This window comes from Pholcus phalangioides, unplaced genomic scaffold (genome assembly GCF_987345545.1).
Source record: "Pholcus phalangioides strain wild (caught in Gottingen) unplaced genomic scaffold, Ppha-v1.0 ptg000014l_1, whole genome shotgun sequence".
Classification (NCBI taxonomy): Eukaryota; Metazoa; Arthropoda; class Arachnida; order Araneae; family Pholcidae; genus Pholcus; species Pholcus phalangioides.
In genome coordinates, this window is record NW_028301607.1 from 4,917,335 (window position 1) to 4,941,079 (window position 23,745).

The 23,745-nt window shown below is 32.8% G+C and overlaps 1 protein-coding gene across 1 annotated transcript in view; it reads left to right on the forward strand.

Moving 5' to 3' along the window:
• Positions 1 to 23,620, forward strand: part of LOC149078012 (importin-9-like) — a 30,697-nt gene extending 7,077 nt beyond the window's left edge. The window contains exons 4-16 of the mRNA XM_089242086.1: positions 1,975 to 2,063; positions 2,226 to 2,309; positions 6,984 to 7,097; positions 8,402 to 8,499; positions 9,494 to 9,552; positions 9,688 to 9,842; positions 10,738 to 10,836; positions 15,654 to 15,754; positions 17,033 to 17,172; positions 18,207 to 18,285; positions 19,809 to 19,889; positions 21,861 to 22,026; positions 23,462 to 23,620. Coding sequence (XP_089098212.1) covers positions 1,975 to 2,063; positions 2,226 to 2,309; positions 6,984 to 7,097; positions 8,402 to 8,499; positions 9,494 to 9,552; positions 9,688 to 9,842; positions 10,738 to 10,836; positions 15,654 to 15,754; positions 17,033 to 17,172; positions 18,207 to 18,285; positions 19,809 to 19,889; positions 21,861 to 22,026; positions 23,462 to 23,620 — 1,424 coding nt within the window. The remainder of the gene's footprint in view (positions 1 to 1,974; positions 2,064 to 2,225; positions 2,310 to 6,983; positions 7,098 to 8,401; positions 8,500 to 9,493; positions 9,553 to 9,687; positions 9,843 to 10,737; positions 10,837 to 15,653; positions 15,755 to 17,032; positions 17,173 to 18,206; positions 18,286 to 19,808; positions 19,890 to 21,860; positions 22,027 to 23,461) is intronic.
• Positions 23,621 to 23,745: the final 125 nt, after the last annotated feature.

Sequence of the window (23,745 nt, forward strand, 5' to 3'; positions counted from 1 at the left end):
GTATTAAGAGTTCAAAACTAGCTGAAAAATTGGCTGCACTTAATCCGCCTATTGTTTTAACAAAAGTTTACAATAACTACATTATTATCCAAGTTAAATTGATTTCAAACCCAAAAGAAAATGCTAGTAGACCCTCAGAATCAGGTCGATTCCATGGCTACCATTGCCAGATGTAGAACTAGTAGAGAAAATGATCTGTGGGGCTTCTTCAAGTTGCGAATAATTCTGATTTATTTTTCGTATTATTTGGAATAATCTATCATTTTTATAATTGAAGCATAACTACCTTGTTCTATTTTTGTAAAAAAATGTAATTTTTTTTAGTATTACCATACATGCAGGGCTACTTTAAGCGGGGGGGGGGGGGTCTCGTGTGACCGCAACTGGGGGCACAACCCTGGGAGCGACTCTGGTCAATTTAATCGGATACCAAATATGTATATGAAATAAATAGAGCCATGGTTGTTGATGTAAAAAACAAAAGCCCTGATCCTTCCTAAATTCTTTTTACAAAATTTCAGAGCATTCTAGCAGTAATTTTAATTCATTTTTAGTTCTTCATTTAATTATTGGTCATATGGTATTTCTTAATTTGTTTCAGATGGTATCAAATTTTTTTAAAAAAATCAGTTTGTAGCAAAACCCCAAAATCTTGCTGCCCTAGCTTGAAAAAAGTGTTAAACAAGGAGACTTGGTGTAAATCTGAAATTTTATTTTCCAAAAAACTTGGAATCACGTGTAGTTATTATTATATTAATTGTAATCATTATATTAATCACATAATCATTATTATATTAATATTAATTATACGTGCCATACATAAAAAAAATGGCAATATAATTTTGAAAAAAATACTTTTTTTTCCTTATGAAAAACTATTTTCTTGTTTGTATCCCAAAATTTTTCCCATCTTAAAATGTTCACTCTGTTACGGTCATTTGGGAAACATATTTTTACATCAAAATAGATTTGATAACAGATAATTGATATATTTTGAACTCATTAAAAGGTTTACTTTTAATGCATTCAACAATTTTGGATTTGACTTTTGAAAAGTGACTTAAGATTCATGTTATATCTAGTGCCAGATTTTTCACTGTCTGTTACATCATTATCATAAATAATTGTTTTTTTTCCATCTATATCAACATTAAGTGATAGTATATGGAGATATGCTTCAAAATATAATAAAAGTTTTTATCAATCATTTAAATTTTTAGTGAAATAATAATTTCGGCTTATTTGCCCATTCTGTTACATGTTCCAAAAACTCAAGCAATGCAACAGAATGAAAACTGTGATTTAAAGTAAAGTTCATTTAGTTAAGAGATTCTGAAGTTTCAAGTTAAATAAGTTATCTATTCAATTTAAACCCGTTACAATATCATATTTTTTCAGTTAAATACCAAATTTAAGTAGTACAGGTTGTCAAAATCATTGCCAGGCAGATCTGGGAAGATGTGAGGAAAAAGAGACATTTTAGTATGATGAAAGTTTGTTATATGACAATACGTCCTACATTTTATGGGACAGAACCATTATTTTCATATATGGTTTCTGTTTCCAAACTCACCCCCCAATCCACTCTGGATCACTAATGTGAGAGGTATAAATGTGAGATTTATACCAACATCTAATTTTTCCCCCAGTTTGTCAAGCTCTGTTGTTGAAAAGATACTGACTGTTGAAATAGTAAAAAATTTATAACTTGAAAATTCTCTGTCAATACTTCGAATCTGAATTAGCAGTCGATCAAATTCAATAAATCTTTTTTAAGATTTATTGAATTGCAGGAACCACATGTCTAAACATCAGACATGTGGTTCCTGCAATTATTAATGCATTTCATGATGAAAATTTTGTTTTGCTCTGGAGAAACCTGTGTTATGAGGAAAAACTCATTTAAAACAAACTTATGATCAATCTATTTTGATCATTATATTTAAATTGTTAATTTTTTGTCAAACATTTCAGATATCTCGCATTACATCAGCGAAACCCAAATACCTAAAGTAGCTCCCGAAATATTTCCATTGATGTTGAAGGTCTTCACCAACACTCAAGTAAGAATAAGAGTAAAATTTGACTGGAAATTAATCATTTATATATTTTGCATATGTACCATACATTGTATTTTTGGTGGGTTTTTGTCGAATCAATAAAAAAATGAATCCCTCTGTAACAAAACATGCTGATGCAAAATCGTTGGTTTTTATATTTCTTAGAAGTACAGCATAAGGACTCGTGGCAGAGCTGCTCAGATTTTTGCTACCTGTGTCAAAGTTGTATCAATGATGATAGAAAATGAAGTAAGTTTTTAGTTGTGTTGAAATCTTCTAGATCAGATTGTTTTATTTAGTTTAATTGCTTCAGCTGAATCGAAGTAGTAAAGGAAATTTCTTTTTCCATCAAAACTGATAGCGCTAATATTTAAATTTTTTGATGGGGGAATGATTTGTGTGATGCTGTAAATTTTGCTTGATAAAATCATTGGTTAGTTGAAATCTCAGCAGCTTACTATGCTCATTTATCAAAAACCCAAACCATATTAATTCAATTATTAATTAAAGGATTGGGACAAAAGTGAAAATTTAATTAATAGTGAATTCTGATAGATTTAAATTGTGAATTAAAAATTAGAAGACCTATTTTTAAATCACAACCACAATATTGATAAAGCTTTGAAAAATTATATTCTTGTGACCAGATATAACATTTAAATAAAATAATCTCCTACTATAAATCGTATCTGTTCAAGGAGTAGAAGTTATTACAGATTCATTCAAAAGAATAAAGAAACTAATAAGATTAGGATGTCCCATTTCTTCCTTTAGTTAGTTCATTTATTAAAAACTTTAGGCTGAATGCCAATGCTTGAATGTATTCAGAATTGATCTCTTTTAACTATTATTCATCTAATTTTTCATCCAAAGAGTAATAAAACTAAAAAATTACTTCATAAAATTAAATGTATTCACTTACTTTCGAATAGTGAAAAATGATTTTTTTCATGTTATAATACAGAAAATCTCCTTTTTCAGCAACAAATGTTAAGCATTAACAGCTTCATACATTGAAAAAAACAAAACAAATTTAAGTAATTTATTGTATAAGAAAGTGACTGTCCCATATATATCTCCCTATTTTCTATATTTTTTTTAATAATTCTTTGAAAGAAGTTGTGAATGTACTTTATGATGAGTAATCCTACAGTTGGTCCATTAACCAGTCAACTGTCCAATTAATTTCTCCGAGCCTTACCCGCAGTGCCCACTTTTTTTTGAAAATGTTCGCGCTTTTCCCCTTTTTTTTCCTTTTCTTAGAAGTTTGAAATATTAAAATATTTTTTTATAGCATGTTTTTTTATAGCTCGAATGTGTCGAGACATAATATGACACCCTAAAAGTGGGGAGGGGTGGTCATAATGTCCTGTGACTAAAAGAAATGCTGTTGATGGATTTATGTGGAACCATAGTAGTTGAACCTTTGCTAAAACATATATGAGTAATAAAACAGATGCATCTTCGCAAGGCAGTTGGAAATTGAAACAAAAACGATGGGGATGCAGCTTTGCAAAGCATGACAAAGATAATAGTAATAATAATCTCAGACTTTGAAATATAATTGTCAACTCCATCTAGTGATGAGATAATAAAGTAGAAAGATGGCTGTACAGAGATGGCAGCACATGTACGACAAATTATTTCGTCATATCTATGTGAAAAAGACAGAAAAGTCTGCGCGTCGGCAAATGCCGTCGTAACCACTTGACTGGTTAAACTCATCTAACTCAAAATTCATCAGCAGTGGTTTATGGTAATGAGGAAACAGAACGTTTGACGGGAATGAAATCTCAAAGGATGGCAAGGGAAATTGCATAAGGAGCAACAGGCATTAAGCATCCCTGCCTTTACATATAGTGCAGTCAAACTTGATCATAACAACACCTCAGCTATGATGTGAATAATTTGTGGCCCTGATGGATTCTCTAGAGAATAATGTTAATGAACTTTGCTTATAATGTTGATGGAAAGCAACTGCCTTGGATATAGCAACAAATTTTTTCTTGCTTTTGTTTCCTTTTTAGTGTCATTTTTCAAAGAAATTCTTAAGATTACATTCAAGAAATGTGTTCATCTGTTTTTCTAATTATATCTAACATTGAGATAAAGATTTACTGCTTGTTTGGTGTTCCAACTTGCTCATTGACATGACCACTATACAAAACATTAAGGTCTTTTGCTCTCTCCTACTATTTTTTTATTTATGAAAAATCTCCCTTTTTTAATGAAGCTTACTTTAATTTCCAATTTTTACTAGAATCAGGAATAAAAGTAATTTTTGTATGCTTTATAAATTGTGCTATGATGAATATGACCATATATATTCATCTCATGTATTTGCTGAGTTAATTTTTTTCCTGTGAAATACATTTTAGCGGATTTGCTCTTTTTTTGCGCCAGAGTTGAGATTCATGAAGATAATTTATAAACAATAGAGTTGATGCCGCTTATTAAAATCATGCATAATGTTACCCTTTGGGTGTTGTTATCACTTTTGCAAAGAACGGAACAAACCAATACTATAATATGGGAGAAAATTTGTTTATAATTATCAGGACTTTGAGCAAAAAAAATTTCATAACTTAAACCATTTTGAAGCTAAGGTTTAACTAAACACATCCCCCCCCCCTCAAGATATCATTATCAGTCTGCAAGACTGTATGAGACAAGGTGTTCACTTCCCCCTCCTTCCTGGCAAATATTTCCATATTTGATGTCGTGGTCAGGCTGTAGTATTAGCTGTGATTCATGTACGTGTTGCTGCTTTTGTAATGGCCTTCCTATAATGGAAAAAAGCCTTTTCTTCCAGTTCTTCATCAGTTTCTTTCAGTTATCCAGATTCAAATTTCTTTTTCGAGAAACTTTCTCGAGGGATCTACAACACATATGTACATTAGGGGTCGTTCAAGTATTACATCATCATCGGGGGGGGGGGTTTACGATTTGCTGACTTTTGATGACAAGGGGGGAGGGGGGTTTGGATAATGCTTACGCCATCAACCAGCCTTTATGAAAATATGAGTTAGGATTCAGAGGGGCAGAGCTGCTGCCAAGGGGGGAAGGCGGTCATCGTTTTGCTGACTTTTGCTGACAAGGGAGGGGGGTCAAAAATGGCTAAAAATTTGCTTACGTAATACTTGAACGGCCCCTTATAAAAATAATGTAATTCGTGATATACATTAGACCAGTGATTCTCAACATTTTTTTACTCTCTGAGCCGGTTTTAGTACATAATTTCAATGACGGATCTCCTCATAGGCTTCTATTATTTATTTATCAAATTTACTGATTTATTTTATTGTTCTAGAGGGGCCATAGACAGCTCTTGAGAAGTGCACATGGAGCACAGGTTGAGAAACCCTGCATTAGCCAGCTCCATTCTAATGCCTCATAATGGCAGAATAAAAAAAAAGCAGGATACCATTTAGAATAAACTAAAAAAATGGAATGATTGAACATTTTGCAGCTAGTTGTGTTGGAAAATGGAGACAGTTGTCTCTTTTTACCAATACCCATTTACCATATGTCACTGCCCTTGCAAACAAGACTTTTTCGAATATAGTTATGATTCGGTTATTGTTATAAGAAACCCAGAGTCCTAATGTGATTGCTTTGAGTGGTGTGGAGTGTATTTTGTATCTTTATAATATAGCAGGAGATTATTTATAAACAATATTTGGTAATTTTGTCATATTTAGCGAGAATTTGTGATGCCTTGTGTTAATCATCCCAATTTCCTATATTTTTCTCTTCAATTTTCTTCATCTGAAACTTCAGGCATTTGATTGCCTGATTCTATTTTTTTGTCAAAAAAGGTCTTGAAAATGTGAGCCTCAGTTGTAATGACACCTAGGTTATAATAAAAAAATTTAATGGAATCTTTGATGTCGCTATAATGGAGTTTGACTTTATTAACTTGAAAACCGATGGTCAAGAAAAACCTGTTAAGACTTTTGTTGCATTATTGTGGGCACATGGCTGTAACTTGGTTTGATAGTTAGGCTCATGGCGCTCACAAGAGCCGGGCTGACAGGGCTCCAGCCATGGGGCATGAGACAATTAACATGGTTTTTTTATTATCATCATGCTATGAATCATTATGATATGAATATAGAAGGGCCTGTGAAAAGTCTAACTTGGGGGGGGGGGGGGGCGTCAAAGATTCAGGCCTAGGCAGCCCTTCTCCAGGATGTGGGGGGGGGGCATGCCTAGGCTTACTATATTTCACCAAGAAAAATATGGGAAATATATTTTTTAAACATGGAAACACGGGACATGGCCAATTCTTGTCATAAATGAGGAAAAATGTTGAAAAATTGTCAGTGGGTGGTGGTAAATAAAGAGCTTCAGCCAATTGCAGTGAATTAACACTTTGAAGGACAAGCAAAGCATTCTTCCAAAACCCATGAAAACAATGTAAACAGGTGTCCCTACTATGGGGGACAACGTTAAAACATATTTCATGGGGGGGGGGCCTTTGAGCATGACAAAATTCATGATGAATGTTTATAATTGAATATCTTCATCCCTGATTTCTCATTTAAAATTGAAAATCCAAGTGAGTTTCATTGAGAAAACTGAAAATTTCAATGAAAAAGTTTAGACAACCTTAGTTAATGTGAAGAGAAAGCCAGATATTTTCACTATTAAGTTTAATGTAATCATTTACTTAATGGACTGAATCATCAAAAATCAAAAGTGATTGTATTATATTAAGTGAAATCGACAGTATTCACTTGAAAGTTTTTCTATACATTATTTGAACATGATTGCAATTACATACGATATGTATTTGGGAATTTACTATTATTTTTCTTTAAAAATCTGTTGGATTACTGGAAAACTTGGGGTAATCAAAGCTCAATAGCGAAGAAATTTTTATGCAATTAAAAAAAATTAATCCTATTGCTATTATTATAGGAAACCTTGAATAAGCACTTGCCAAATTTGCCAGAATTCACAGACGCTCTGGTTCAATCACTGGTGATTCCTGACAGCCATATTTCCAATAGTCTAAAAAAAGATGTCGTGAATGTAAGCAACTTTGTATGTATACTTTCACATATATACGATGAAAATCCTATATAATGATATCTTCTATAATGATAATCAACCTATACAACAATATTACTCTCTGGTCCCAATGCACTTCCCATTGTGATTATATTCCACCTATAACAATAACTCTTTCATGTCTCTTGAGTATCATTATATAGGTGGTTTCACTGTATATATCTTATATATTTCCAGTTACTGCAGCAGAACCTCTATTAATCAGCCTAAGTGAAGCAGAGGTTAAACCAGTGCCATTTCTTGAGCTTAATGAATCTTAACATCCAGTAGTGGAAGAAGTTGACAAGTGTTCTGCTCCCCCTATTCATGCATCACCCTTGTCTGGCCACTTTCAAAATTCTTGATCCACTAATACACATTTCCACATGCTAGAGCATGCCCCCCACTGCATTATGATGAAAGTCTTCAATAAATTTTTGCCCTGGCACACCTTCTGAACAGAGAAATTGGACCTACTGCTCTTTGTTCCTTCCTGGTCCGTACTGCTGACATAACTCCAATATTTACATTGAAACAGAAGCTAGAAAAATTATGCTTTCACATAAGCAGAGATAGACTGGAAGGAGCATGATGATGACACACGCACACATATATATATGTCACACATACACATTTTCGATAGTTGACACTACTACAACATGTATTATTTTTGATTATACTTGAAATTTATATACTTTACTTTTGGTGCAGACAAACTAAGTGAAATAGCATATTTTCAAGCACATGTTAACTTGTTTCTCCCACTTGACGCTAGTCAAGGTCATATAATGTACCTCAAGATAAGATTAGAAATAAAAGAGCAATCATCTCCAGGTTCTTATTGTAACAAAACTAATCAAATCTTACCTCCTTTCAAAATGTATAATATTTCACTGAAATTTCCAGTATTTGTGCACATATAATTCGCCTTTATTCATTTTGATTCTGTGTATCCTTCAACTCTTAACCTCATATGTTTCATCATTGAATTGTTTTTTTTTTAATTGCACTACCACCGTTTGCCATGTATAATTGTCACGTAGCATATCGATATTTTATCAATAATTTATTTTCATCCAATTTCTCATTCTTATAATTATATACTCCATTTTTATTACTTAATGTTCAGTAAGAGCCTTAGTTTTTGGCTCTCTGGATTTGTATTATGTGTTTTTTTTAACTTAAAATAGCTGAGCAAGCCTTTTTTTTTTTATCAGAGTAAGGAAATACACTAAAGAGATTTTTCACTGTTCTTATTTCAATAACTGTTTTTTCCCTTTCTTTAGGCTTTGAAAACACTCATCAAGTGTGATGAGAGGCTGACTGTATGGCTTCCAAATGCCCTCAAACATACACTGGTTTCATTAGGAAATGGCTCTCATCTGTATCCTTTATGAATAACAAGCATTAAAAAATATTGATAACTGAATTGTATTCTACTTATAGCCAATTAACATCTATCTATAAGTACCAATACGAAATGTAAAAAAAAAGAACACAGATTTTTTTTTTTCTCGTTCATAAACAGGTTTTATTGTGCATGCAAACTGAACACTCAAAAAATGTTCATCTTGTGCCATGAATTTTCTACTATGTGATGTTGATCCAGCATTTCATGAGAAATTACTTTTGAAATATTGAACCAAAAACAATTTCATGCATAAATCTTTGTATCACGATAATAAGTTAGAATTTAACAGAAAAATAGAAGATGATACATTTTTTATTCTGATGAAAATACATTTAACATCCCCATAGTAACTAAAATAAAAAATACAATTCAATTGATTATGTAATTTAGTCTGACAATTTCCAGATGACCGCAAAAGAGGGAGTATGGGATATGTATGTCAGTTGAAAAGAACTTCCCTGAATATGTAATGCAACTGAAGTTTGAAAAATCATTTTCACATAAATGAGACAAAGTGAGAAAAAAAAATTCACAAATTATTATTGTGCCTAACTGTTGAAAAAAAGAAACATACTTTCCAGTCGATTCTTTATGCCGAAAAAATAACCGGCTTCTAAAATGGCATTAAAGAAAACCCCCACCTCTAGTTTTTACATATTTGTTTATCGCTAGCACACAAATATTCACCATTTTTATTTCTTTACCTGTGAAGAATGCAAAAAATTATGCTGTTTTCAAGCGAAGAAAAAGCCTGATGTTAATGTTTCGACCGTTGTAAGTGGGAATAGCAAAAATTTCAAACATTGTATCTAGGAAATGTTAGCATTATTAATATAAAAAAAATGTTAAATTCTCAAAAATTACTCATACTAAGCAGGAACATAAGTTGTATTGACTAATTGTGTCTGTGCAAATACTCATGCAAACTTTCTGCATTGACAAAATTGTCTTTGACTTTAAATTACAGATTTATCAATGCTAGTGTCAGGGGTGCTAAAGTATCTAATGATGAAGTAGATTCTGATGGTAAGTTTATGATATTGATTTGTGAAAAAACTTATTTTTTTACCATATATTTCATGACTTATCATTTCAAATCACTACAAACATAGTTCTCTTTTTTTTTAATCTTTTCGGGTTACTGTCATTTTTTTTAAACAGGGGAATCAGAGGGATTTGAAAGTCTGGTGAGGAGTATACTAGATTTTATCAGCTGTCTTGTTGAAAATTCATCAAAATGCAGAGCCGACTTGTTAAAATTTGTTCCAAGTCTCGTGTACCACCTGATTTTTAACATGCAGATCACTGAAGAACAAGTACGTTTGTATTGTATTTTTTCTATGATTTAAAAATGACTTCATCCGTATGGTGATTTTTACATCTGCCTAGAGATACAGTATTAACTTATTACAAACTCCTTTGTAAGTCAATTAAAGATTCGTTTTTTACTCCTCAATATGATAAAGAATTTTTTTCAGAAACCTGTGACAGAGATTTCATTTACAAGTAGGATCTGCCTATATTGATTCTAGTGAGAATTAATAAAAAAAATTTAAATAGAAGGTTTTTTTCAAATACAAGAGTTCTTTAGTATAAAATATCACTTCCACTTAATGAGAGTAAAACATATTCTGCATAACTTATGACAAAACTAATCAATTAATTACTTCTGAAATTTCTTTACATTTACACTTTAAATAGTTTCCTCACATTCAGAAACCGACAAACGTGATTCACCAGCTCCTCCAAAATTCAATGGTTATTGTTCAAATATTCAATTTGTTAATGAGAGGGCCAACTGCAGTTGAGGCCTTTTGTGAACTTTTTAGTAATTTGCCACTTGTACATGTTCCTGTTATATCATTGATCCATTGTACAATATAAATGTTACACTGTAGATTTTTCTTCAAGTTTTCCCTCAGAATTCATATTTTGAGTTTACATTTAAATTCCTTATTTGAAACATGCATGTTTTGCTCAAAACTTGTTTGAAATGAATATATAAATTATGGGAATCAAGAAAATGTGGAATATTTTGTAAGATGAAATTAATATCCCTTTTTTGCAGTGGCTACGTATTGTATTGAGCTGCACATTAAAGTTCAATCACTACTTTTTATACCATTTACTTCATAACTCTGTGAGAGACCTATATCATGTATATGTTTGTTATTTATGTGTGTTTCGTATCTTTATAATGCATTGCTTTAGATACGCATATGGAATACAGATGTAGAACGTTTTGGTGAATGTGAGCAAGGAAATCCATCCGCTTATTCTGTGAGGCTATTAGCTCAAGAGATTCTTAAAGTAATTTTTTTTCCTTATACATTTTTAAAAGTTATTCTTTAGCTTAACTTAAGCTTTCTAGACATCTATTGACTTTTACAGTCAGCATAATGCACTGGTTTCCACAAATTAAGAAAAAATCTATTGTAAGTACTTATATTTATCAATATATCAATTATGGATTTTTATGAAATTTGGCCAAAGTTGTAAAATTATCCAAAAAATGAATTTCAAGCAGTTATATTTTTTAAAATAGTGGATGTATTGAAGTGACAGATCAGATGTGCCAGTTTGGTATAATTAAAGCATCTGTGATCATCACCTAAGCAGCAATATACAGTATCTATAGCAATGTTACATGTTGCCATTGATGATGTCCATGAGCTTAGTAAGAAGTAAAAGCCATTTGTTCTCCCAAAGCTTTTGTGCTCAATGCAAGGATCTCAGGAAGAGAAGAATTGAGAGCTAGCAACAACTCTACTTAGTACATCCAAAACATATTTGATGATATTTCTTTAATAAAAATGGTGCTGGCCACTTGATGCGCTGAATAGTTTGCTGATGAATATACTCTTTCACACCATACAAGCTCTACGGGGCTGATCATGATGTTCATTTGCAACATGAAATTATTGCATATATAGTGATGCAGCAGAGAACCCAAAAGCTTCTATATCTTTAAATATTTTACACTATTTCCAAAATTTTCAGTAAACCTTTGCACACCACTCTCAGTATCATGATGTGCCATTTAATAACAGGCATCCCAGGGAATTTGAGAGTCAAATTTTTATGCACTGCTGTACACAATCGGTTGCATATAATAGTGTGTGAATGTAATCAAACTGTCAGTATTTACGGGGGCCATAGTCGCCATAGTGACCTGACACATGGGGTTTGTCCAGTCCTGAAATAATGATTCTGCCAAAGTAGAAATTTTATCTATCTTCAGGTTATTTGGGGGAGGGGGGGTTGGTGGTGTATGTCAGAGATCTTCAACCTTTCTCTAGTCGCGAGCACTGCCTGTACCCATCATAAGAAGGATACCTTACAGTAAGTTTCAACAAATTCATGAAATCAGGGCAATTTCACTCCTTGAATGCAATTTGTACAAAGTGTTTAATTGGTACATTGATGAAGTGCTCGTTAGCATCAAACCGAATGCAAGCATATTGAACCCTCTGGGTGCTTCAGGGAGCACCATGGTGCTAGTAAGCAATGGATTGAAAATGCCTGATGTATGTGGACCATTTGGTTTATTAATTTTTCTCTTGCTTAGTTTAAGGGTTCAAAAACTCATTTTGTGTTAATGTTTTTTGAGCATTCATTACTTTTATTTGGTTTGGAAAAATAATTTTATATTAACTACACTTCACGATACCAGGGAAGACCAACATATGTCAATCCAAAAAGGAACCACGACTAAATGCGTTTCAGAACTAAATATATGAAGTTCCTTCATCAGTAGCAAAGAAAGAATAGTGAAAATACTTTCTTTGCTACTGATGAAGGAACTTCATATAGTTCTGAACTGAAACATGTTTAGCCATGGTTCCTTTTTGCAATTTTGAGTCAACATACGTTGGTCTTCCCTGGTATTATCTAACCCAAAAAATAATTAATTTCTAACTACTTCATGGTCTTGGACTCTTCATTGTACAGTAATTAACATTCATTCTTCAAAATTGTTGTGTGCATTTTGTGTATAGGGGAAACTAGTTTGCCTAACAAAGAAGTTGGATACATAAGTCTCTTCTAAGTTTTGTGACTCTGATGATCCTCCAGCATTCATTTGTCTTCTGTATTTTTAGTACATGCTCAGGCATAAACAGAATTTACAAAGCTCTGCAAAGAGCTAGAAATGAAAGTGCTTCATTTGTTAAAATAGATAACGCTGGCATTGAATAGTTATAAAAAATTTTTGACACATTTTGAACCTTATTGGTCTTTGTGCCATTAAACACAAAATCTAATCCAATAGTTATAAATATTAATGAAATCCTTTTGAAAAATTATTAACAGTAAAACTATCAGGTTCACCTTGACTTATTCACATTGAACCTTGCAATTGGTCTTGAAGGAGTGCTATTTTTAAACTTGCATGTCTTCTCATAATTTGTTGCTTATTGTGGAAGAGAGTTGACAGACTGAACTTTGGAAGACTCCTAGAAAAAAAAGTAATGTATTGTGAAGAGAGACAAAAAAAATTATCTGTGGATGTTGGTATGCTGTTTTCCATAAAAAAAAATTTTTACCAAGTCATTTCTGTTGTTTCACTTTGGCTTGAGTAAATCTGATAGGATACTGAAATAAGTGCTATGAAAAAAAAAAAAAATTTTTTTCATTTTAACTTTTTTTTAAAAAATAGAAAAATAAATTTTTGAGTGTTTTTTTCTTCTGTTGTGCTATGATTGTGTTGGCTGGGGGGAAGGGGGGCTTGTCCTATTTTTTCTAATTTTTTGAGTGGGAGCCTTGACAATGGTAGTCACATCAGGAATAAATCTGGACTGTTGGAAAGATATTCCATAGCTTACTGGTGAACCAGTTTTATGCCAATCACGCGTATGCTTTTGGAGAGTGTTTCTTCCCTGAATGTGCATGTATAGGGCCTCCTCGAAATTTCAGACGGTTTAAGTTTTACGGCTTCTTTGGCCAGAGATTTTAGTATAATGTATCTGTTGTGCAACGGATGTGTGCACCTGTTGCTCTCTTAGTGCAGACAAGAGTTACTGCAGATGACAAGAAGAGGTAAGGCACTGCCAACATCCAAACTACCTTCCAGTAACCATTAGAAGGCCACCAACAAACACCCCTGCTTTTCTGGAGGTTTTTATTTGATACACCTAGATCAGTGTTTTTCAACCTTGTTATCTCGTGGCACACCTGCACCTACAGTTGAACTTCTGCAGTATGCTTAAATTGAGATTTTCAAAAAGTACAGTTTTAATGATTTAATTATTAATATATAAACAATTTATTGCAATTAATGTTAATTAATTATTTGTTATTAATTGATAATTAAAACTCCTGATACAAAACTTATTTACATATCTGAGGTTGAAGTTTTTGTATAATACTTATTTGCACATTAATTCTTTTTTGCTAAGTCAAGTTTTAGGCATGCATAACCTTCTAAGTCTACTTTCAAGTATCCCAGCTGTGATTGGTTTTTATTTATAATACTGCATAGTACAGATCTGAAACTAATTGATTCGCACAAATGCAAAGTTATTGTAAATATTTGGGATGGGGGGTCTTTCAAACCCAGTATTTTTGTAGATATTATGGAGATGGCGGCAAATATTTATATTGGGGTCGAGTTGACGGGCCGGATAAAAGTTAACACCTGTGCATAAATAATAAGTTAAAAAAAGGATAAATATTGCACTTTTTTAATCAATATTCAGAATCCCTAGATGAATTATCAAAACTAAAGCAATTATAAATGAAATAAAAAATATCTTGTAACTTCTTTGTTGTTTAGAATGGTTATTTAAAGTAAAAAAATATTCTAAGATATCCTTTCAAACAAATTTACTGCATGTTAAAAATCAGGATATTGGGGGTACCCAAAGGAATTGGAATCGCCTGACGGTAAGCTGAGCATCCATAGTACACGATTTTCCCACTTAGGTAAGCTTAAAACCATTCCCCCTGAGTCAATGTGTGTGTCGTTGCTTGGGAGGGTTGTGTTTGGGATCCGTGAATTTTTTGGTGGAAGCTGTTTAGACTGTTCCTCATTTTTTGGTCATTGCAGACTTACGTCAACAGTGTAGGTCTATGAAGCTTTGCTTCCTACTCTGAAGAAAAGCAACAGAAACTGTTTGGATGTTAGAAACAGCTTACAGGAATGCTGCTATAGGTAAAATTCAGGCCTATAAGTAGGCAAGAATAACTGGGGCACCATAAAAAATGTGCACTTATTTTGCGTAATAATAACTCTTTCAAGGGAGCCGCCTCAAGAAAAAAAGCCGTCCCAGGGGTCTTAGAAGGCACACTATTACCCTAGAAAAATGTACAGATGCTTTTTTACAAGCTAACTGCTAAGAAGATTGTGCAAGATGTTAATTGCAAGAACGACAGTGTGCGAAGAAAAGACCCAATTTGTGAGAGACAGGCAACTGTTTTTTGCGTCATGACAATGCTAGGTTTCTCACATCCTTCACAGTGCACCGATTGTTAATAAGAAACAGTTATGATGACAGTACCTGTGCTTTACATGGATTGTTCACCTGGTTAGCTACATGTGATTTCTCTTTATTCCTACAAATGAAGAAAAACCTGAAATGAAAGCTTTTTGCCAAGGATAAGGTGCAACCAAAAATGATGGAGGCACTGTCCAGCATCACAACAGAATTGATTTTTAAAATGTTTTTAACAATAGAAGAAAAGACTTGACAATTGCATTAGCTTTAATGGAGAGTACTTTTTCAAGGGAATTGAAAAATTTGTGTAAAAAAAATGAATAAAAAGATTGTAAAAAAGAAATTCTGGTTACTTTTGGGCCCCCTCCACCCCAGTATTCAACTGTATTGCTTACGTGCTTTGTCCTTTCAGGCAAGATATTACTCTAAATTCTGCATTTTCAGTTAAATACACCAATATCATAAAGGTCTTAAGTTAGGTTTTTGCACTTACTGTTATAAATTTTGAACTCATTATGTGTTGGATTTCATTAGGAAATAAGGTAGTTAATGTCCTATAGAATTTTTTTATGGCACACCTTTTAAAAAACACTGACCTAGAGAGTGGATCAAATAGTGTATGTAGTAACACAGAGTTATGTTATGCAGCGAAAATTTCATTATTTTTTCATCTGTGCCATTTATCATTTTCAGCTGATTGCACTGCAATTTAAAGAGGAAATGGCAGTTGGGCTATGTGCATCTATAGTTCGCTGCATGCAAGAAATTGATGCAAGACCATCTAACGAACAATGGTATAGTTTTCTTTTTTGAAAATGCAAAGAAAAATTACCTCTATTCTGAATATTTTTTGGTTGCCAGCCGAATTTGCTCATAAATTGGAAGTGTAATGTGTGAAGTACAATAGACTTCTGATTATTACCCAACAATCACAGAACCAGAGATATGTTATATAATCAAAATCGATGGATAACAGTTGTCATATGTTATCACTGTCATTTTTCGGTGTACAAACATTAAACTTTAAGTACAGTGAAACCTGTATAAGACAGAAACCTGTCTTGGATGGAATCAAAGGATAGTCCCATCAATGATTAGTGCTTAATGCTAAGATTTGATGTGTATTTTTATAAAATGGAAAACCTATCTAATATTGTTTGCCTTTTGATGTTTCATACAGTTCCATTCTATGAGAAGTAAACTATAAGTATGTATAAATACTATGAAATAAAATAAATAGATGCTAACAGTAGCAAATGTTGGAAGATGAGATAAAAGGTAGTGAAAAAAAGGGAAAGGGGTTTTGATTAATTGGAACAAGGGGGGAACTCGAGAGAGGGGCACAAAGGGGAGTAACTGCCCAGGATGGTAAACTTAAGGGAGCAATAAGATTTAGAAAAGAACAAAAATAGCATTGTGAAATTATTGAATTGAATAACAGTGGAGGAAGCGGAGTCCCATCACGGAGCAACAGGCATACAAAGATATAATTATTCAATCATTACACTTTACTCATAGTTAGAAAAACTGATGGCAGATGGCAGCACTACACCTAAAAAGCATTACGTAGAAAACAAACTTTGCGTCAAGTTCACTACACATACACGCACATTCTAACATACCAATTTATTAGAAGTGCAGAGAAATGTGGACAAGATGCATGTGTGGTTTAGTAGTAGTAGTGCAAGAAGCTGTGGTAAAATCATGTTTGCCCCGTCTCCCCTACAAAAAATCCTGGTGACATCCCTAAATTGAAATCTTGTTTAAATGTTTTCTATAATAAAAATGGGCGATGGTTAACTGAGTGTGTTAGATAACTGAGAGTAATATGGGACAAGTTTTTTCAATAGGCTCTTGCCTCTTCCAAATCCTTTTTTTTCAGTAATGAAAAGTGTGGATACTTTGGATAGGTGTTTATAGAACATTTTATTGCATTTCCCAAATTCATACTCTAGGAGAGACTTTGAGTAATATGAATATTGTGAGAGAATTGTATGTTAATGTCTTAAGTACTTAGTTGCCAAATATATGACATATTTTTTTGAAATTTGAAACACATTTTTATCTTTTAGGTGGAAAATCCATGAGGCTTGTATGGTTGCATTAGAAATTGTTCATGAATATGTGACAGATCAGCTGCTAGCACAGAAGTTGCAGTTTGACATAACTGGCTTTTTACAGTCTGTGCTGTTGAAAGATATGTGTACAGCTGGTGAGTTAAATATGCACTACACAAGGAATGACAGTTTTTTTTTTTGTTTTCTTTGATAAATTCATGAATATTACTGATTCATATTCAGAGGGCGAAGTGTAAATTCGATAGTGGGGGAAAATGTGCTTAGTTCCATGTACATATATGTATATATATTTATTTTATTATTGCAATCTCTCAGTGTTTAACTTACAGTTCGAACCCTCATTGGTGGCAGAGTGGTGGTTGGCTGAAGCTGGTTTTCTGTTGTTTGCCAGCTTTGAGGCTGGAATGTGAGTCTGTCTCAAATTTGTGTGTGTGAAAAAGTCTCTCCATGAAAAGAAAGCAGACCTTCAACACGGCACTTACACAACATAAATTCAAACATTTGTTATTTTCAATCCAAAATATGGAAGTCAGATTGCAGCACCAGTATAGAACAAAACAAGTATAACTGACATCATGGATACATCAGGAATACGCATATATACATGCACAGCATGTTCCTGCATGCAACCATTTCATTAGAAATCCCCCCTAGAAGAATGTGTAAGAGGTGCATGTAGGGTCAGGCCTGTCATTTCGGGGGTCGGGGCGTTGCTGCCCCCTCGGTTTTTGAAAATACACTAAAAATGGTGTGTATATACACATACATTGAGTATATGTTCTTTGCCCCCCCCGGAAAAAGTTGAAAATACAGCCCTGTGTAGGGTCAAGTAATAGTATTTAACTTGTGACATTTTTATTGCATATGGATAAAAATTAACTAGCTGTGCATTTACGTTTATTTAGAATTAGATTAGTGCTTTGATTACCTTGGGTATGAATGATTATTTTCACATTTCATGAATTCAAGAGAGAAGCCTATGTAGATGCAAACACATACACTAAAAGTCTGTTATTATGAGACACTACAACAGGAAGAAAAGTTACTTTTATAATGAACTTCTTGAAATAAATAATTAAATGCAACACAGAAAGATGCCCTTTAATCCCCTCCCCTTCCGATATTTATCTGATGCCATGTTTGTTTGCCATTCTGATTATCGTTTCAGTCTCTCCTTTTCTGCTGGGCAGATGTTTGGCTGCTGGAAGTTGCTACTTGACTTTCATGGGTGTTGGTTCGACTCAAATGTATAGTTATATTTTTATTTATCCATATATATTTTTCACAACAGAACCCTGTTATACTGCATCTTAGTTTACTAGTGGAATTACAATTCCACAATGACCATATATATGTATGTATATGTACATAATTAATTAGTATTTTGCAAAGATGTATGCCAAAGAAAGGTGTAAAAGGTTATTTCATAATTTCCACCTGGGGTGCACAACCTGTCGCCCACCAAGGAGTTCAATCCAGCCCACAAAAAGTACACTAGTTTTCTGGACTGCAAACCAAAAAGATTGAGCATCCCTGATTTACACCATATTTACTTTAGCTTTTCATTTTTTATTGTTGATTCAACTGCAGTTTTCTTATGTTTAGTGGTATAAAATGATAATACAGTCAAATCTTGATTAGTCAAATGGGCAGCAGTCAACAAAACATTTTGGGTAATCATTAGTTCAACCACCAGAAATTCTGATTTCATAGGGAAAAAAACATTTGTTTTTGGAATGTGGTATATATATTTTGTTTCTGAAGATCCTAAACAATAGATTTTACAATTCCATGTGTTCTCTTCACAATATTCGTAGTGGTGTTCTAGCATTCTAGCTTTTTTAAATTTCAACTTTCTCACTTATACATAAAGCATCATGTTTCCATTTGCAGCTTGTACCTGCCACATCACTTGACATTTTAAGCATGTTCAGAAATTCACTTAGCAAAAAAATAGTGTTGGGCAAGTTCTTAAACACTAAGGTTAGGTATAGAGCTCAGACATGAAATTAAGAAAGGAAAGTTCTCTTTTGATGTCAAAGCTGACTTTCTGACTAATTACATTCATTGAAACACACAGTTACAAATCATTTGTCCCCAGAAGCTAGGAAATCGCAGTGGACACCAACAGTAAGCGGTACAAAAAACAAATGAAATAGCCAATGTTTTAGGGAAAACTAAAACAGAATTTGGGTAAAGAGAAAAGACATCAAAAGTCCCTGGTTTAAAAAAAAAAATAAATCTGCGAAAGTATCCAGATTTGGGAGGTACTACTACAGTATATAGGTTGACCCCCCCACCCACTAGTTTTGAAACAAATTTTTAAACAAAAAAAAACAATTGTTTAATTGTTTTAATTAATTTTAATTTTTTGCATTTTTAATGTTATGAGCAGTTGTAAAAAACATATTTTTAAACTTAGTGTCTGTCAAGTTTAAATATTTTGGACTCAAGATCACCTTTTGATTAGTTGGAGATAGTTTAAAGATTAAAAAAAAATTAGAGGAGTTATACTTAAACTTTTCCTCACATTATGAGCCAAAATTAGAAAAACAAAATACCCTGAACATGATTATGAGATTTATACTATGTCTTGAGTTAATGTTTAGTATATTTTTTAAATATATTATATAGCTATTGATAGGGGAGAAAAAAAAATGTTTTTGTTTTCAAATATTCGATCATAATCAATTCATTTTTGAAGATTAAACAATTCACACGATTTCATCTTATAATCAACTACACTGGTTGTATATTTTATTTTTTGCAGTTTTCTTCAAGCTGTTGTCAATGGACTTAAACAATCCTATCATCAATGTATTATAGTATGTGCTGCAAGAGCAGTGTGCAGGTGAGTGGATGTGTATATAGTATTTAACATGATTATAAGAAAATGAAAAAAAATTGAAGTGTATTTCATTCCCTAACTTTTTATTGAGGAAACTTTAGAACATAACTTTATTTGTCACAAAGATTTTTATCAACATTCTTTATGATAAATTGTAATGTTGTTGCTGCTCCAACCAAGCAATTCTGCTATAGCAGTGTTTCTCAATCTTTCTGAAATCAAGAACCAGTAAAATGTCTGAAATGATTTAATGTACCATTTGTATGTCCTGTATTACAAGACATTCCAGCGATTTTTTTTTCCAGTTTTTTCAGCGATGCTTATTTGAATTTATAAATTTACTGAAGTCGCGAATACACAGTGTTTTCATAACATAAGTTATACTATGATATAATATGGCAAAAATTATAAATATTCATCTCATATTGTTTCATCTCACCTTTTTGTCCTCATTTTTTTTATTTATTTTAATTATGATTGGTGATTGTGCCTACTTCTGACTATGTTTCTGGTGGCAATTCACAATGTTCATTTTTTACAAATTATTGTTTAAGATCCCAGTTTACCAAATTTTATTTTCATCAATAAAATATGGTCATCAGATGATTTGAGTATGTTTTTGTGAATCACATTTTTGTTCCCTGCAATTTGTGGCAGCCATTTATTTCCACACCCTGCAGCAATTTTATCAGTAATTAGCATAATGCATTTAGAGCAATGTAGTACAATTTTTAGGTAAATTTTAAGGATAGTCCGTATTTAAGATCAAAATTTCCTGCATTCTCCTCAATGATGTATGGTGGACCTAAGTGTGGAGGTATAATTTTATTTGAAACCATATGAATATTATTAATATCAATTACAATGGGTGAATAATTTCAAGTCTTCCTGTGGACCATCTGTGCCATCCATGTGGATCATCGGTTGAGAAGCGCTGCGCTGTAGCATGCATCTTCTTTGACACTGAAGGCAAAATTAACATTTTAATGAGGACTGTAGGCTACTACTACAGGGCTGTAGCTTGCCTTCTGTGGGCTCCACTCTAAAGGGTTATTATTATGCAAAATAAGTGTTACTTTTTTGTAGGCCTTTCCCCCCACCCCCATTTAGCTTGGGGGCTCTGGCGCAGTGTCCCGGTTGCAACAGCCTAGTTGCTGGCTTGAATTACTACACACACATTCAGAAAGAGCTTGTTGGGCCAAAAGTGGCCCCCCACAGGTCATGTGTTGAAGACCCCTGCGCTAACGGATAACTCAGAAGCATTATTGTTGCTTAATTTGCACTTGTGAAATCTCTTTGCATTCATTTTCCATTGGTAGGATGATTCCAGCCTTTAGTGATAATTTCCTCTCCATTATAAAGAAAGAATCATCAGTTGTCAGAGTTCGGGATAAACAAAGGGAGGATAATTGAGGTTCTACTGTAACAGACATGCTTTTAGAATAATTTTTTGATTTTTTTTTTTTTTTTGGAAAAAAAAATTGGAGAAGTTATTTTGTTTTGGAGTGAAGCAAGCTCAGTGACCTTAAAAATATGGTTATTATCATCAGACTGATGTGAACTAAACCAGTTTTTCTCAACCTGTACATTATCGTCACTTGGAAGGAGGGAGCGTTAAAAGCTACAGATGCCACATTTGATCCTATGGATTGACTAATAAGTTAGAGTCTGAACTGGAATAACACACAATTCTTGTAATTGCTGATTTAATGTAGTTTATGATTGATTGATAGGCATTAAAATTTAACAATACTAACTGCCAATGAAATTGGATGTTCTGTACATTTCAGTATGGATGGTGCCATTTTTAACATTTTATGTTATTTACAATATTAAAATATTTTGCATTCCATAATATTAGACATTTTTAACATTGTTGCCTCACCTTAAGCAATTTTAATTTCCAGGAATTTCAACTTTACAATTTACCTTTGATTTTTATTATATGATTTTTATTTTCCTTTTCTTCTTCAGAGTTTGTGATCATTTCAAATCAACTAAAAAACCAGAAGTTCTGCTACCTTATCTTCCATCTATGTTTGAAGACTTGCTCATTTTCGTACAACAGCGCTCATCCTCGCTATTTGTTTCATCAGAATTGTTGAATCTTGCTGTTGAGTCAATAGCCAAGGTGATCTCTGTGAGTAAAGATTTGTTAGTTTTTCTTTTTTTGCTGATGCATAATCTTTTACATCAGGGGTCTTCAACCCATTGTCCGAGGACAAAATGTGGCCCTCCGACCTTTTTGCTGTGGCTCACAACCATTTTTAGAAAATAGTTATTTCATATAGAAAAACAATTAAATTCCAAAAAATATAAAAAAATTGCTAAAAGATCTCTGGCCACTGAAATCTGTACTGCTGTATTCAGAACTGAGATGCTTTCTAGATTCAATAGTGATGTTACGTGTTTAATACATTAAAAGGGGCCACCATAACGAATTCAGGGGACCCTGAGCCAAAACGGTTTTTAAGGTGTATGATTTCTTATAGGCTACATATTCCGAGAGGCCAAATTCGGCATCCAAAAGATATACATAATTACAAAATTTACAGAAAGGCTAAAAAAACACCTTAATGAAAGAAATTTCATTTTCATTGTAGAATTACTGAAAAAAATAATTTTGTATTTGATGAAAATTTATAATTAATAAAAAAAATTGTTGCAGAATACTGAAACAAATAATTTCGCGGAGTTGTTAAAAGTAACTATTCGATGAAAAACATTAACAATTTTTGAAAAAAATAATTTCAGAATTATCGGGACAAATTTCAGGTTTAATAAAAAAAGAAATAATTGATTAAAAAGAATTAATTAATAAATTAAAGGAATTTATTTGCCAAAAAATTCAAAAACTCAACGAAAGTAATAAATTCAGAGTAAACAAAAGTGTTCAATAAATTTATGGAAACCAGTTTAATAATTGAGAATACCACAGGAATGACTGGGTGGCCTGCAGACTACATGGAAAGTTTAGTTTGGCCCCGCAGTGTCTGAAAGGTTGAAGACCCCCCTGCTTTAGATAATACTTTGTGTACATTGCTTCTTAGTGAGAGAAACGCCTATAGATTTAATTTCCTGTGAAGTTTGAATTTTTATTTTTTAGTGATATTTAGAAATGGTAATTCATTTTCCTTATATTTTATTCTGTAAATTTTTTTTTCAAATGGTGGTTGTTTTCACGCATATGAAGGTTAATTAGACTAGGACCTATAACCCAGATGGCTTTTATTTTGCCTCTGTGTTTTTTTATCAAAAGATGAAAGATTGTTGTGTTGCTCAGAATAGAGAGTTTTTGCAGTAGCCATATGTTTGTCAAATCATATTATCCATGTTCCATGGGTTAAAATAATACTTCTGCGGTAGGAAAAATCCCAGTAATAATTGCACAGTTTTTGAATTAGTGACACCTCAGAGTGCGTTTTGGTAGTGTAGTCACATCCTTTTTTTTTGGTATGGGTTACCATCCCGTTTCTCATATTTTGCATCTATTAAAGATGATTGAAGAAACAAGATGATCTGAATGAAATCTTATTGAAATAGTTCTTTTACATTCATCAAAATTCATATTGTAGGTGGACGAGAACTTTACCTGCAGCATTGAGCAAAAAATTGTTCCATTAACAATTAATTTCTGGAAACGGAGTGGTGGTAAGTTGTATCTATGGCTTGCATTGATCATTGTGTGTCTTTTTCGAGAAAAGGTCATTGCATCAGGAGTGTTAAGAGGTTGAAAAAAAAAATAAGGAAATTGTCTTACCGCTTGAACTAATCTTATCTCAATAAAAGTTTTCGAGTTTTATAAAATAACTCTATGTGTTTATGCCTTCTCTCTCTGTTTATCTCTCTCTCTGCATCA